The sequence below is a fragment of the Clytia hemisphaerica genome, unplaced genomic scaffold (genome assembly GCF_902728285.1).
Source record: "Clytia hemisphaerica strain Z4C2 unplaced genomic scaffold, Clytia hemisphaerica genome assembly, whole genome shotgun sequence".
NCBI classification, from domain to species: Eukaryota; Metazoa; Cnidaria; class Hydrozoa; order Leptothecata; family Clytiidae; genus Clytia; species Clytia hemisphaerica.
The window spans coordinates 1-17,058 of NW_027104567.1; the positions used below are offsets into that span (position 1 = coordinate 1).

At 34.2% G+C, this 17,058-nt stretch overlaps 2 protein-coding genes across 2 annotated transcripts; both read right to left on the reverse strand.

The window, feature by feature from the left end:
* Positions 1-1,782: 1,782 nt before the first annotated feature.
* LOC136823413 (target of rapamycin complex 2 subunit MAPKAP1-like) lies at positions 1,783-8,071 on the reverse strand (the record flags this gene model as incomplete). Its single annotated transcript, XM_067079599.1, has 8 exons — positions 7,938-8,071; positions 6,723-6,874; positions 5,848-5,916; positions 5,449-5,485; positions 5,259-5,335; positions 2,844-2,910; positions 2,312-2,370; positions 1,783-1,835 (listed from the first exon to the last, which is right to left on the reverse strand). Coding segments are annotated over exons 2-8 (494 nt in total), but the record flags the coding sequence as incomplete, so codon positions are not given.
* A 1,414-nt stretch (positions 8,072-9,485) lies between these two features.
* Positions 9,486-16,640, reverse strand: LOC136823406 (slit homolog 2 protein-like). The gene is made up of 2 exons (XM_067079591.1): positions 15,113-16,640; positions 9,486-10,672 (listed from the first exon to the last, which is right to left on the reverse strand). Exons 1-2 carry the CDS (start codon positions 16,611-16,613, stop codon positions 9,525-9,527), a joined length of 2,649 nt encoding a protein of 882 aa, XP_066935692.1. The 5' UTR covers positions 16,614-16,640; the 3' UTR covers positions 9,486-9,524.
* Between the last annotated feature and the right edge of the window lie 418 nt (positions 16,641-17,058).

Below are 17,058 nucleotides of genomic sequence, written 5' to 3' on the forward strand. Positions count from 1 at the left end.
TCAATGTCAACAAGTGATACTTTTATGGACCTACCTGGTTATGCATTTAAAATTAGTCGTTTGTTTCTTATAAAAAAACGTTTAGAAACCAAAATTTCATGCTCTTGAAATATTCTTTCATATTCAAGACATCGTGAGCAAAAAAACATTTATCTCATCAAAAAAATTTAGTAATTTAACTAAGAACATTGATGTATGTTTATTAATGGTGATTCTTATAGATAAACATGCGTTTTTTGAGCTGAATTTTTTTTTTTTTTACAAAAATCAGCTTGAGCCATCTTCTACTTACTTTCATGCAAAAAAATCAGAAAAAGTTAATGATCCAATTTTTCACAAAGTCCAAAAAACCCGTTTTATAGCCGTTTTTTGGCCCAAATTTGCCCCAAAATTTTTTTTTTCGAAAGTCGGGCACCGTCACATTCGAGGGTTTATAGTTATGCATCTTTGTGCAAAAAATCATAAAGAATCAAACAGCCAATCTCGAGAAAAGCTAATACCTAAGTAATTCATAATGTGCTTATAAATAAATATCGAATTTGGCCAGTTTTTCTATAAAAACACGCCAAGAAACCAAAATTTCATGTCTAAACACACACATTCTTCAAAAGTAAGCCCTCGTGAGCAAAAAAAACATCTATCTCATAAAAACATCGAGTAATTTGACTAAGAACATTGATGTATGCATATTAATAGTGATTCTTATAGATAAACATGCGTTTTTTGAGCGAACAAAATTTTTTTGAAAAAATCTGCTTGGGCCATCTTTTACCTATAATGGTACCTTACTTTCATGCAAAAAATCCGAAAAAGTTAATGATCCAATTTTTCACAAAGTCCAAAAAACCCGTTTTTTAGCCGTTTTTTGGCCCAAATTTGCCCAAAGTTTTTTTTTTTCGAAAATCGGGCTCCGTCACATTCGAGGGTTTATAGTTACACATCTTTGTGCAAAAAATCAGAAAAAACTAATGAGCCAATCACGAGGAAAGCTAATAACGAACGAACGAACGGACGAACGAACGGACAAAGGTTGATTTATAGGACCTCCACCCCACCGGGTTAGGTCCAAAAGAGTAGATTATTTATAACAAAATTCTAACAAGAGCAAGGGTCTGTATGCGTGTTAAAAAACTACTCTTATAGTGTGGTCGTGTTACAAAAAATACAGGCTGTTTGTAGGATAAAAATAAGATCCAGCTGAAATTTTCTCCAGACCTTCTCTATAGGATGGTTATGCCTCAGGAAAAAATCCCCTAAAATCCCACTGGTGGAACATCCTTTTTTTGGGGCATTTCTTTTTTTTTCCCAGGCAAAACCCTAAGGGCAAAATTTTTTGAATATTTCAAACTCATTTTCAGACATTATCAAGTATACCATTCGAAAGCTCTCGAAAAACTATATAGAAGACTTTTAAACGGGTATAGCCCATTTCATTACCTAACTCAAGATAATTCATGCAAGATGCTATATATGGTCAATTTTAGACCAAAATGTGGCGAAAAGTGGAACTTGCGCATGAAATATCTCGAGTTAAATTATGCTAGACAACCCCACTATTAGGTGCCAAATAAACGGAGGGGGTTCGAATAAACGGTGGGGTTGGAAATTGTACTTCTGATAACCCAAAATAACGTAAATATAGGCTAAAATCAGGCTAATCAGAGCAAAATAAGGGGCCTTCTCTTTGACAGCTGAAAATATTCTTAAAAATTAAACGGTCAGGCTCCTTGTTCGAGCCAGAAATCATAATTGTAAAAATACAGGACAAATAATTATTCTTACATTTTGACGGGAACATTCTTTTGACTGGGTTTGTTTTGTTTATCTTTGTCTTTCTGGAATAAAGATTAGACTGTGGTTTAATCAAAATTGTAAAGATCAGGTAAAATGGAATGCAAATATCGTTTAAGTTCGAACAGTTCGGTCTGCCGTTTAAGTTTTTAAGTATCTGGGCCCCGTTGTTCAAAAGTCGATTATAGATTAAATCCCGATTAACGCTAATCGCGATTAGATTTCGATTAGTTAATCCCGGTGATTAACTTCCGTTGTTCGAACGTCAGATTAACTAATCGCGATTAGTGCTAATCGGCGCAACCGCCAAGCGTCGACGGGAGAAAATTTTGATATGACTCGAAACTAAGCTATTGAAAGTACGAACCGTAATATTTCAGAAATAAGACTTTATTTGAAAAAATATGAGGGCCCTTGGCCCATCTGGCCTCTTCGGCGGCGTGGGTCCTTTTATGGTATCGGAAATTCAAATCTTAGCTTTAGAATTCGGTGCTCTGATCTGAAGCCAATTCAAACAAACCTCATCAACAGCAAGAAATTGGAATCCATACTTTGAGATTGCCTCCTTCTCATCCAGCACTATAAATATACAAAATGGTGTAATTAAATCGAACGTGCGCAACCCACTGGGCTCGCTCATCTTTAGTTGCTTCAAATTATTCATAGGCCCAAATTTTTCAAAAAATGAAAAAACATCCCCAGATATTCACCCAAGGATCAAGTGTGCCAAATTTCACCCAAATCCGACCATTTTTGTCAATTCTCCAGGCTGCCCCAAAGTATTTGGGTCACAAACAGACAAACACACAGTCAGACTTTCTCAGATTTTAGCTCAACTGACTGACGTTGAGAATGAGAATAAGAATTAAGTTTGAAAGCAAAACAAAGAAGTAATCAGGTAAGTAAAAGAATTGTATGCTTTTAATTCACTTTTTAAAGATCTTCGTTATTAGCTATTGCATTTGTGTTTCAAGGATACAATAGAGAGAACCTCTACACACAAAAATAAATTCTCGTAAAAATTGTTTTCTTGAACTTGATAAAGGACTTACTAGGGAATTCACTATCGACAGTGCCGTCATCCTCGGCAATCCAAACACCGTATTTGTTGATGTCCGTCTAAAGAAGGAAGAAAGAAAAGAAACAAGTGATACTTTTATGGACCTACCTGGTTATGCATTTAACACATATATAATTGATATCTACGTGAGCGTGACCATTAAAAATCATTCAAAACACAAATAGTGACGATCTATTAAAATAAGTTGTTTGTTTCTTATAAAAAAACGTTTGAAAACCAAAATTTCATGCTATTGAAATATTTTTTTATATTCAAGACTTCGTGAGCAAAAAAAACATCTATCTCATCAAAAAATTCAGTAATTTGGCTAAGAACATTGACGTATGCTTATTGATAGTGATTCTTATAGATATAAAGATGCGTTTCTTGAGCTGAAAATTCTTTTTTTACAAAAATCAGCTTGAGCCATCTTTTATCTACTTTCATGCAAAAAATCAGAAAAAAACAATGATCCAATAATTCACAAAGTCCAAAAAACCCTTTTTTTAGCCGTTTTTTAGCTGAAATTTACCCTAAAATATTTTTTTCGAAAATCGGGCTCCGTCACATTCGAGGGTTTATAGTTATGCATCTTTGTGCAAAAAATCATAAAGATTGAAAGAGCCAATCTGGAAAAAGCTAATACCTAAGTAATTGATAATGTGCTTATAAAAAAATGTCGAATTTGGCCAGTTTTTCTGTAAAAACACGCCAAGCAACCAAAATTTTATGTCTAAACACACAAATTCTTCAAAAATAAGCCCTCATGAGCAAAAAAAACATCTATCGCATAAAAGAAATTGAGTAATTTGACTAAGAACATTGATGTATGCTTATTAATAGTGATTCTTATATATAAACATGCGTTTTTTGAGCAAACAAAATTTTTTTGCAAAAATCTTCTTGAGCCATCTTTTACCTATGATGGTACCCTACTTTCATACAAAAAATCAGAAAAAATTAATGATTCAATTTTTCACAAAGTCCAAAAAACCCGTTTTTTAGCTGTTTTTTGGCCCAAATTGGCCCAAAAAATTTTTTTTTTGAAAATCAGGCTCCGTTTTTGCCCACCACCATTTTGCACCTTTGTACCAAAAATCAAAAGATTCCTATGATTCAATCCCGAGAAAAGTTGGTAACAGACGAACGAACGAACGAACGGACGAACACAGGTTAATTTATAGGACCTCTACCCCACCGGGGTAGGTCCAAAAATTGAAATATTTTAAAGCCAATCTACACATATATGGAGCTTCTTGCTGGTCTTGCAAAAGCAACGCCAATAATTTACTTGCTCCAACAAAAATGCAGACCATTTGTTTTAACCTAGATTCAACACTTTCAACGTCAAAGCGTCAAAATTGATGGTCTGCATTATGTAATTTTTGAAAAAAACATTCCATTGTCATATTGACTTTGACTGAAGCTTTAACTGAATTTTCTCAAAGGCAAACTTAAAAACCATTTAGAAACAGCAGGTATGTCTCTTATACCTTTTTCATTAACTTTCATTTTGGTTAATCTTGTACTGTCCTCAAATTGACTACTGAACGCCAGACAACCGACAACAGTCAAAGTCTCTAGCAGCGGTACAAGAATATACAAAACAGACAAATCGAAAGATGCAAATATGGCTTAACATCACCTAGTATAACTTGGTTTTGCAGAGGTATAATGTATTATATTTACGATTTGGGGTGGAAACTTCACTTTTGTGCCAGCCATAGGTCAATTTTGCAATTTTACACAATGAAAATTTATATTTGAGGCTCTGAAAACTATGGAGGTGAGTGTAATCTTTATCCATAATGTCCAGGTAAGTAAGACTTAGCAATAAATTCATGCGGTTTTAAGTTGTAATCATAAGTGAATTAGGCTAAACTAGGGTTTGTTTATATTTCACATAATTCCGCACCACTTGCACCAGATTTGTTATATTTTCGGAGAAGTATTCTCAACGATTTGCCGCAGATTCCGAACCTGTTGCTAGCTCAGGCTAGCTTGCGACTGATCGTTTCCATACTCCATGCAAATTTTCAAACGCGGCCAAGCAAAATTCCGTAATCTAAACCTTCCAGATGTTGAAAATTTTCCCGACCTTTAGAGCTGTAGCGTGTAGGATGAATATTTCTGCATCTGGGTGGCAGACACTTTAGGAACAGAAGCCTTCGCGGGAAGAAACTTTCGCAAGGTTGCAAAATCGCGAAATTTCACGAATTCAACTTTCGCGAATTTTTAGAATGTTATTTAATTTTGCAGGCAAAAAAGCGATAAAAATGCACAAAAACTGAAAACAAAAAAAGTTTACTTTTCGGGGAAAAAATTCGAATTTCGCAAATTTCTCGTGTAATTTCTTACTTGGCAGAAACATTCGCGAAAAAGAGCAAAAATCGCGAAATGTACTTACATGTATGCTACTTTCTTTTCCTTTCAAACATGCTTTGCAAAGAACCAAACCTTTGACATCTTTAACTGTTGCCGTCTCTAGCAGGAAGAATAAGATCTATATATAGCTTATTGCATTACCTGAAGGGGAGGAATTTCGGCTAAGAATAAAGCTATGTTCTGTTGGACTAGTGAATTTTTAAAAGATTTACCTATGACACATATTGTAATAATTACACCTCTCTCATCCTGAAAAAAAACAAGGGATACTTTTAAGCTGGCCTGACCTCTGAAAGAACAGTACAAAAAACAACAACAATTAATCAAAAGGCAAAGCATTAGAAATCTTAAGAGATTGCCAGGGGTAAAACAGTCAATCACACGTTTTTTTTAAAGAACGTACTAAAAATGCTTTCAAATTATTCTCATTTTTAACATTTTATGAGCATTTTAGTCTATGTTCCTTCGAATTTGGGTGTTTTAGATTCTAAATTATTCTTAACTTGTTCTTAATATTTTGGTCATCGAAGCCTTATTCTTATATATTTTGTTCTTATAAAAAAAACTGTGATTGGTGATCTACAAAGTATGGAAATGAAAATGAAACTTACATCAGCAGACGGCAGCAGAAATGGTAAGAAGAAATGAATAGTTTTCGTTGAGCACGTCTCGTCTAAACCCTGTGTCATCAACAAATCAAAAATGTAGAAATAAGTTTGTGGGAATTCTAGGACTGCGGTATAAAGAAAATTTAGTAAATTTGTAAAATTAAGTTTTTATTATCATTTGTTTTTTTGCCATCCAGAAAATTGAATTTCCCTAAATCTAATTTACTACTTGTCTCCCCTAAATTACTGATCTTAGAATTAATTTTTTTTAGCCAAAAAATAAACAATGAGGCAATGCAAACAAATTCCAAAAAAATTGACTGCTGTAAAAACTAATCCGTCCAAAATAATAATTGCAAGGACAACCTACTATATGAGTGAAGGTAGAGAAGTCTATCACCATATTTCCCCTAACACCCTGCCTGGAAGTGCTTGGGATTCGAACACAGTCCATTGCGTTGTAATTCTGTGATAGAAATCTTCACACTACCAATCGGCCGATTGTTCAGGAGACACAGTGATAGCCTTATCCGGATGGTGAGTAAATGTACTAATTACTAATTACTATGAGCAGCGGACCAAATCATATACCGACGTAACGACACCAAGAACACTGGATTGAGAGGGGTAACCTTATATTTTAGCATTTCACTCAATAATTAGGTTAATTATATGCGACTCTCCAAGCAATTTAATGTAATTAAAATCAGATCTTTTAAGAACGGGTAAATGACCAGTAAAGGTCATCCAAAAGGTACAGATTTGTAGGAAACTGGGATGGTCGAAATTCGAAATTTGATCGCTACTATTAGACAGTCCTTAATACTATAATAAGACCAGTCCAATCACACAGATCTTTTAAATTTACATCATTATACCTCGCCATCAAATTTTGCGAATTCAAGATATGGATTTGATGGTTGATATAAAGTTTCTTCAAGAAGTTGACTGAGCAATGAAGATCGGCCACCTTTGACTGGTTCCACTGGTAACACGACTTCTTCGAACATGTCTTCCTTCAATACACCGTCTTGAAATAGAAAGAGGAGAAAAATTAACTTTCCGATGAATGTAACAGGCCCTATTCTGGACACATTCACATCCTTGGATAGGGAAATCATTGAGTGTACCTGACTCTCTGACAACTCATGCTTGCGAAACATCGAGCTGCAGGTGTATAGTAACTATACCCAAATGATTCGAGAGGACAATACATCCTCGAATTGTCGAACCTGGCAAGTATTAGTAACCACAAAACACAGCGATGCATTTCTCCTACACACTCTTGTATCAGAGCATGGTACCCAATTCCCCTCACATGATATGGATTGACCCGAGCAATGGTACAATCACGTCCCAACTGAACCACAGTTCCAAGTGGGAATCGAATCCCGACCTCCTGTACGGCAGTTAAGACTGATAATCATTGAGTTAAAGTTATGTATGATTTTTAATTACAGCTTTATCTTTGGTATAAAGCATTTTCCTTTCCATGTAAATTTCTTTAAGCGAACAAATTATTGATATGAATGAGAATTACAATTAAAATTTATTTTTTTATTGTAACATTTTGTGTTTGGTCAGGGTCCCATTTTTAGGCTCTAAAGATATCTGACAGGGTCCCAAATTTACTAATTTTCAAGATTTGTATCAGACAGGACCGACTTTTGGTTATTTTGGACAATTTTCAGGGTGGATATTAGAAATTCTTTGTTTATATTTCGTCATTTTTGCTGAAAAGGGTGAAATCTTTTGCTCCTAAAGGGTCCCAAATTTACCAAATATTCATATATCTGACAGGGTCCACTTTTCAAATGGACAAGAAAAGGTCAGTGCCCCCCCCTCAGACAATGCAATATTGACAATTATTATATTGACTATTGTGCTCATTCACTCATTTTATAAAAGTCTTCGATTTAAGGATTTATTTGAGCCAAAATGAGATAAACTCCACCCGTTTTTGAGGAATTTACTGATAACTTGACACCTTTGAATTACCCTGTTACCATAAAACAAAGCCCAAAAATCTTCTAGAAACAAGCACTTTTGTAAAAGCAATTAGAATTAAAAATATTTTCAAACATTTTCCCTACCAGTGATATCCTCTAGTTGGTCATTCCAATGAATTGTTTTGCAATGGTGCTCCGGTCTGAAAAATAAAGAATTTTTGGGAAAGCCGTAAAAACAGGTTGAAATGCAACATTTAAGACAGTCGTTTAAAAAACATAAAAAATCATTTTTGTCTGATAAATAAATAAAAAATAAAAAAATTATATCGTGATGTAAGTATATTCATATGGTGGCTGTCGGCGGAGACTTAGACCTAAGAGGTCGAATGCTGAGGTGGAGCGCCACACCTACTCTCAGCTCCCAGTAAGTTACTGCTGAGTTGGCAGTGACCGGGAATCGAGCCTATAGCCCTTAATTGTAAGACAAATGCTCTACCGACTGAGCTACCCGACCACTGGCCATCCCGGCTGGTAGATAAAATTTATCATCATAGCAGTGTTCTCAAAAATAAGGGCAGATATATTACACCGGCAATTTTGTTTTCAAAATAAATGAATAAATTGAAAATATTATCAGCTGAAATGTTTGAATATTTTTAGATGTATATGAAACACAACTCCAGGCCAATCTTGGATAAATTCATCGAAAAAAAACACGCTCAACTTATTGCTACTTCATGTTTAATTCATTTTTGATTCATGTTTAAATTTAATTAGGTTGATCAAATACAAAAATCAAAACTGATCTATTGTACATTATGATTTTTCGTTTAGAAAAATAGAAAAACAAATAAAAGTAATTCTTTAGTGACTATGGCAACACGTGGAGCATCTTTAAAGATGGCTAAAGAAATACACGCAGCGTTTGATCCGTATGGAGCTAAAGGTGTCACTATCGTCAGGTAATCTTCCTCCTATTTTGGGGGGTCCTATTTTCTGGTGATCTATATTGGTGAGTCAAAAACTAAAGTGGGGTTTACCAAAGTGCTAATTGAGGTTTCAAAAATATGATTTTAATCATATACAGTTCTTTTAATTTAGTATAAATTTGTGCTAGGAAAATATTTTAATAAAATATTAAAAATATCCGCTATAAGGGTACAAAGTTTGAGTAACGACGGATGTATCTGAAATTTTTGGGTAAAAAGTCGAGGTAAAGAGTATCCTATACTAGACGTCACCCGCGTTTCTTCAACGCAATTAATGTCTATTCCACTTTGCGACTTTTTCGAATGTAATGAGTCCATGTTTTTGGGCTCAAAACATTCGATTTTTTGACGTCATTTTTAACTTTGGAAGCTCTTTCAGTAGCGAAAAAAATTGAATTTGCGTCAAAAGACTTCTATTTTATTAAATAATCAAAGTGGAACTCACCAAGAAACGCAATAAAAAAGCCCAGTTTTTGGCGGGGTGCTCGCTAGTTAAACAGCAGAAAATATTAGTATCCGTAGCGGGATTTCGATTTTTACAACCTTTAGTGGGATTTAGAAAGTCCAAAAAGCACTCTTTAAGGCGGAACATATCCGTACCCTTACTAATCCGTATGATCAATATACATGCTTGAATTAAATGACATTTTTGATTGTAATTGGAAAGGAAAATCAAACGAAAAAATTTATTTATAATCAATTCAAGGTTTGTCAATCATACATAAAAAAATCAATCAGCTGATTATTTACCAGACATGGTCATTTCATTAATGGTTCCTTTCTCTGACTTTCTTCGTCTTCTGAAAAACACCAACACCCCAACCATTAAACCAACACAAGCCATTACCAATAACACTATTAAGATGATGTAACCAAAATCCAGTCCTGCTGATCCGTCTTCATCTTCATTATGGGTCAACTGGCATCGAGGACCTGTAAAACCTCCATTGCATTCACACGTGTATTTCATTGATTCCTTACCATTCCTCTGACACGTTCCATTATTATGACAGGGGTTACTAAAATGGCATACATCTTTCATTTCACAGCTAATCCCATGATATCCTGAAGTACAATTACATTTGAAAGTGTTTTCAGCCTTCAGGCAGGTTCCATTTTGCTGACATGGGTTTTCAAAACAGGTATTATCAAATTGGCAGAATTCCCCGTGGTACTTTTCTTCACAAAAACAATTGTAACTGAACTGATCGATAACTTGACATTCTCCATTGTTTTGACACTTGTTCACAGAGCACGAAGAACAATTTATTTTATTTTCAACGTGAAATACTTTCAAAGAAACACCGACGACATCGCAAAAACCTTCTATATTTTTAGCATCTAGACCTTCTTTATGAAAATGGTTTAATGTATCGTAGAGAAAACAATTACATGTCAACGGGTTAAACATTAAGTTTATCCAGCTAGGAATAGATACAAACCATTCTTTTCGTACTGATGTTATACTGTTCCCCTCTAAGTACAAAGAATTCACGTTGAAAGCACCATCTTGGATATCGATGGATGACAATCCGTTATAATCCAAGTCAAGGCTTGAGGATAAGATATTCTTGAATATAAACATACCAGGTGTGACAGAGTTTAATTTGTTATGGCTGAGGTCTATATCTTGCAACTCTGGGAGATGGCTAAATAATCCACTTTCAATGGTCGCGATTTCATTGTTATTAAGGCTCAAGAAACGAACCGTCATTGGATTCATTTCGTTGACAATCTCCGCAAGTTTTTCATCAGTGATGTCTTTGTCATTGCAATCAACATATCCTTTTAAATCACACACGCATTCTTTTGGACATTTTGTTTCGCCTTTTATATTGCTAAAAGCCAAACTCGCCAAGATTATTGAATAAATAATTTTCTTGCACATAATTAATAATTATGTACTTTTCTTTATTTATTACTAGAAATATTAGAAAGTATAATTCTAATACACTTTTTACGGTTAGCTGCTTCGTATAAAAAGTCACCAAAATTTCGAGTAAACAAATCATCTCATTGGCTAAAAGCACAATCGTAAACAAAAAAATGTCCATAGTAAGAGCACAGAAAGCACATTTTTCTCATACTCTGCACATTTTTTTGTTTATTTTTTTGCTTTTAGCCAATGGGATGGTTTGTTTACTCGGAATTTTGGTGACTTTTTATACGAAACGGCTAACCGAAGAAAGGTGTATTTCAAACACCCAAGGTTCTTTACCAACTGAAAGTATCAGGGGGGATCAGGGTCAAAATTCGCCGGAAATTCGGCCCTCGAAATAGTTCCTCGGTCGACGGAATAGTCGTCCATGCGGCAGAAAAGTTATCTGGCCGGCGGAAAATCGGCCGTCGGAATTTTTTTCAGTTATGAACAAGTTATACTTTTATGGACCTACCTGGTTATGCATTTAACACATTTATAATTGATATCTACGTGACGTGACCATTTAACAATCATTCAGAACACAAATAGTGACGATCTATTTAAATTAGTCGTTTGTTTCTTATAAAAAAAACGTTTAGAAACCAAAATTTCATGCTCTTAAAATATTATTTCATATTCAAGATTTCGTGAGCAAAAAAAAAACATCTATCTCATCAAAAAATTGAGTAATTCGGCTAAGAACATTGATGTTTGCTTATTAATTGTGATTCTTATAGATAAAGATGCGTTTTTAAGCCGAAAAATTCTTTTTTTACAAAAATCTGCTTGAGCCATCTTTTACCTACTTTCATGCAAAAAATCAGAAAAAAAACAATGATCCAATATTTCACGAAGTCCAAAAACCCGTTTTTTAGCCGTTTTTTGGCCCAAATTTGCCCAATAACATTTTTATTTGAAAATCGGACTCCATCACATTCGAAGGTTTATAGTTATGCATCTTTGTGCAAAATATCATAAAGAATGAAAAAGCCAATCTCGAGAAAAGCTAATACCTAAGTAATTGATAATGTGCTTATAAAAAATATCAAATTTGGCCAGTTTTTCTACAAGAACACGCCAAGCAACTAAAATTTCCTGTCTTAAACACACATATTCTTCAAAAGTAAGCCCTCATGAGCAAAAAAAACATCTATCTCATAAAAAAATTGAGTAATTTGACTAAGAACATTGATGTATGCTTATTAATAGTAATTCTTATAGATAAACATGCGTTTTTTGAGCCAACAAATTTTTTTTGCAAAATTTTGCTTGAGCCATCTTTTACCTATGATGGTGCCCTACTTTCATGCAAAAATCAAAAAAAATTAATGATCCAATTTTTCACAAAGTCCAAAAAACCCGTTTTTTAGACATTTTGGCCACCACTATTTTGCACCTTTGTACCAAAAATCAAAAGATTCCTATGATTCAATCCTGAGAAAAGTTGGTAACAGACGAACGAACGGACGGACGGACGGACGGACGAACACAGGTTAATTTATAGGACCTCCACCGGGGTAGGTTCAAAAACCGAGTTGTTGTGTCCTTTTTCGTAATTTTTCGCTTCATTATAATAACCTTATCAACAATCTGGTACTCGGGAACCGAGTCATAGAATAGTTAAAAATAAGGAAATCTAAATAGCTAATCTAAAAGTTATTCAATTAAAAATAACCGAGTAGTTAACAACAGGAAACAACTCGAACAATTTATTAAAGTAAGCAATTTTTGAGATTTTAATAAACGGGGGGGGAGGACCTAATTGCCGGGGGGTTGGAAATTGTACTTTTGAAAACCCAAAAATAAGGGACCTTTTCTTTGACAGCTGAAAATATTCTTAGAAATTAATAAACGGGGGTCCCAATAAGGTCCGGAGGGGATTCTAATAAGGTCCGGGGAAACATTGGAAAATCGGGAAAACTGCACATAATTGGTGGAAAAAAGGGAAAATTCACGTATTCACGCACAAAATAGCCCAGATTCACGCATTCACGCAATCGAAAAGTACATTTTCACGTTCACGCAAGTTTTTTTAATTCACGCATTCACGCATTTTTTTTTCAATTTTCACGCATTCACGCAACCAAAAATGCCCATTCACGCAATCACGCAAACCGCTGGGGGGCCCGTTAAGGAACTCGTCAAACGTCCAACGTCGTTTTCAATTAAATCGCTCGGTATTGTTCTAAAAACACTAAAAAGAACAAAACCGGACTCATAGAGGAACTTATTTTTTTATATTAAAAAAACTTTTATAAACAAAACTAGTGTAAAGCATAAAATCTAAGTTAGACTTCCTTAAGAATTAAGAAAATTCATTTTAAAACAGAACTACTCAAACCAAAAACCTCACCCTGTTTATATATATTCTTATTGAATAACAAACGTGTAGATGATAATGCTTCAATTGTCTCAAATATTTTATGTTTACTGTTTACTCACCCTGTTTATATATACTCTTATTGATAAACAAACATGTATATGATACTTTGAGTCTTTTATGTGAAACATTTGACTATTGACATAATTAATGCTTTGTTCGAAAGCAGCCGGCGAGGCGACCTTTTTTCCGATGTGTTCTGAGAGCATATTTCAGCTAGAAATTTTGTCACAAGGGAGATAAATTCAGTTTTAGACTACGTTTAGAAGACCCATTGGTATGGATAAAATGCCGTTATATAAACTTAATTTTTACCCACAAATAGGTGTGTGTTTGGTCGTCAATCAGTTTTTTGGCATTCTCATACGCGTAAGTCAAGATTTTATCATTTTTCCTATCGGAAACATCCGAAAAATCTGGAAGGAAAATGACCTCTGTTTTTCTATTTTTAGTAATACACAGGGGTAAAATTCCAGCTTTTTGGTTGTTTCCGATAGGAAAAATGACGTAATCTTGATGACTTATGCATATAAAAAATTGTTTGACAACTGGTAGGTCACATCAAAGAGCCCCGGTTTGAGGGCTGAGGCATATTTGAGTAAATTGACAAAGCCTACAATGGTTGGGCAACGAAGAATGTTTTTGAATTGTAAGACAAATCCTCTACCGACTGAGCTACCCAGCCACTGGCCATTCTGGCTGGTAGATAGAATTTATCATCCTAGGAGTGTTCTCAAAAATAAGGGCAGATATATTACACCAGAAATTCTGTTTTCAAAATAAATGAATAAATTGAAAATATCAGCTAAAATGTTTGAATATAATAGATGTATATGAAACACAACTTCAAGCTAATTAATCTTGGATAAATTCGTCGAAAAAAAACGCTCAAATTATAGCTATTTCATGTTTGATTCATGTTTAATTTTAATTAGGTTGATCAAATACAAAAATCAAAACTGATCTATTCTCAAAGATGTACACAATGATTTTTCGTTAAAAAAAAGAAAAACTAATGAAAATAATCCTTTAGTGGCTATGGCAACGTAGAGCATCTTTAAAGATGGCTAAAGAAATACACGCAGCGTTTGATCCGTATGGAGCTAAAGCTGTCAATATCGTCAGGTTATCTTCCTCCTATTTTGGGGGGTCCTATTTTCTGGTGTTCTATATTGGTGAGTCAAACACTAAAGTGGGGTTTAGCAAAGTGCTAATTGAGGTTTCAAAAATATATTTTCAATCATATATAGTTCTTTTAATTTAGTATAAATTTGTGCTGGGAAAAATATTTTAACAAAAATTTTAAAAATATCCGCTATAATAATCATACAAAGTTTGAGGAATGATGTGTGCCACCCGATTTTTGAAAATGTGAAATTTTTGGGATAAAAGTCGAGGTAAACAGTAGCCTTTACTAGACGTCATCTGCGTTTCTGCTACGCAATTAACGTCTATTCCACTTTGCGATTTTTTCGAATATCTTAGTCCCAAAACATTCGCTTTTTTGACGCCACTTTTAACATTCGAAGCATCAAAAAAGCTTTTTTGAAAATCATCAAATTGGAACTCACCAAGAAACGCAATGAAAAATCCCGGTCTTTGGTGAGGTGTGATAGCTAGTTAAAAAAAGCCGAAAATATTGGCATCCGTAGCGGAATTTCGATTTTTACAACCCTTAGTGGGATTGAGAAAGTCCAAAAACGCACCCTTTAAGACAGAACATATCCGTTCCTTTACTAATCCGTATGATCAATATGCATGCTTCAATTAAATGACATTTTTAATTGTATTTGAAAAGGAAAATCAAACGAAAAAATTTATTATAAATCAATTCAAGGTTTGTCAATCATATATATACCAATAGTAATTGAAAAGGAAAATCAAACGAAAAGATTTATTATAAATCAATTCAAGGTTTGTCAATCATACATATACCAATAGTAATTGAAAAGGAAAATCAAACGAAAAGATTTATTATAAATCAATTCAAGGTTTGTCAATCATACATAAAAAAATCAATCAGCTGATTATTTACCAGACATGGTCATTTCATTAATGGTTCCTTTCTCTGACTTTCTTCGTCTTCTGAAAAACACCAACACCCCAACCATTAAACCAACACAAGCCATTACCAATAACACTATTAAGATGATGTAACCAACATCCAGTCCTGCTGATCCGTCTTCATCTTCATTATGGGTCAACTGGCATCGAGGACCTGTAAAGCCTTCATTGCATTCACACTTGTATTTCATTGATTCCTTACCATTCCTCTGACACGTTCCATTATTATGACAGGGGTTACTAAAATGGCATACATCTTTCATTTCACAGCTAATCCCATGATATCCTGAAGTACAATTACATTTGAAAGTGTTTTCAGCCTTCAGACAGGTTCCATTTTGCTGACATGGGTTTTCAAAACAGGCATTGTCAAATTGGCAGAATTCCCCATGGTTCTTTTCTTCGCAAGAACAATTGTAACTGAACTGATCGATAACTTGACATTTTCCATTGTTTTGGCACTTGTTCACAAAGCACGAAGAACAATTTATTTTATTTTCAACGTGAAATACTTTCAAAGAAACACCGACGATATCGCAAAAACCTTCAATATACTTAACATCTAGACCTTCTTTATGAAAACGGTTTAATGTATCGTAGAGAGCACAATCACATGCCAATGGGTTATCACGTAAGTCTATCCTTTTAGGAACAGATACAAACCATTCTTTTCGTACTGATGTTATTTTGTTCCCCATTAAATACAAACGTTTCACGTTGAAAGCACCATCTTGGATATCAATGGATGACAATCCGTTAAAATCCAAGTCAAGGCTTGACAATAAGATATTCTTGAATATAAACATACCAGGTGTGACAGAGTTTAATTTGTTATGGCTGAGGTAAATTTCTTGCAACTCTGGGAGATGGCTAAATACTCCACTTTCAATGGTCGCGATTTCATTGTTATGAAAGGATATACCCGTGAGTCTTTTCAAGTTATCTAGGGTTCCGTTTTTAAGACTCTTTAACCTATTACCCGAAACATCCAATTGAATTATATCCGGGATGGTTTGAAAAACGTTTTGTTCCAGTTTCTCTATGCCATTCTCCTGAATGAATAGATATTTAATTGATTGATATCCTTCAAAGTCTTTTTGTTTAATGATGCTCATGTTGTTGCGACTAACATCTAGCGTATCGATACTTGGAATAAAAAGTGATATGTTAGTAGGTGATTTGACCAATGAATTTTGTGCGAGAGTGAGCGTATCTAATTTGGTAAAATTACCAAAAATTTCAGCTTGGAAATTATTAATATGATTTTTATTAAGGCTCAAGAGAACTGTCATTGGATTCATTTCGTTGACAATCTCCGCAAGTCTTTCATCATTGATGTCCTTGTCATCGCAATAAACAAATCTATTTAAATCACACACACATTCTTTTGGACATTTTGTTTCGCCTTTTATATGGCTAAAAGCCAAACTCGCCAAGATCAATGAATAAATAAATTTCTTGTACATAATTAATAATTATGTACTTTTCTTTATTTTACTAGAAATATTAGAAAGTATAATTCCAATACACTTTTTTTACGATTAGCTGCTTCATATAAAAAGTCACCAAAAATTTCGAGTAAACAAATCATCTCATTGGCTAAAAGCACAATCGTAAACAAAAAAATGTCCAGAGTAAGAGCACAGAAAGCACATTTTTCTCATACTCTGGACATTTATTTGTTTATGTTTTTGATTTTAGCCAATGGGATGGTTTTTGTTTACTCGAAATTTTGGTGACTTTTTATACGAAACGGCTAACCGAAGAAGGGTGTATTTCAAACACCCAAGGTTCTTTACCAACTGAAAGTTGCCGTACAGCCCGGCAGAACAAATTGCCTTAAGATGTAAAACCTGCCCGAGATTTGACCTGTTCACCCCGAGTTATGAAACCGGCATTAAGATATGACCC

What these genes read in the sequence shown, in the direction of transcription:
- LOC136823406 (XM_067079591.1), bottom strand. Translation starts at nt 16,613, where the DNA reads ATGTACAAGAAATTTATTTATTCATTGATCTTGGCGAGTTTGGCTTTT. An exon ending in AATGACCATGTCTGGTAAAT is followed by an intron (nt 10,673 to 15,112) that starts AATCAGCTGATT and finishes CATAATTATTAA; the next exon opens with TTATGTGCAAGAAAATTATT.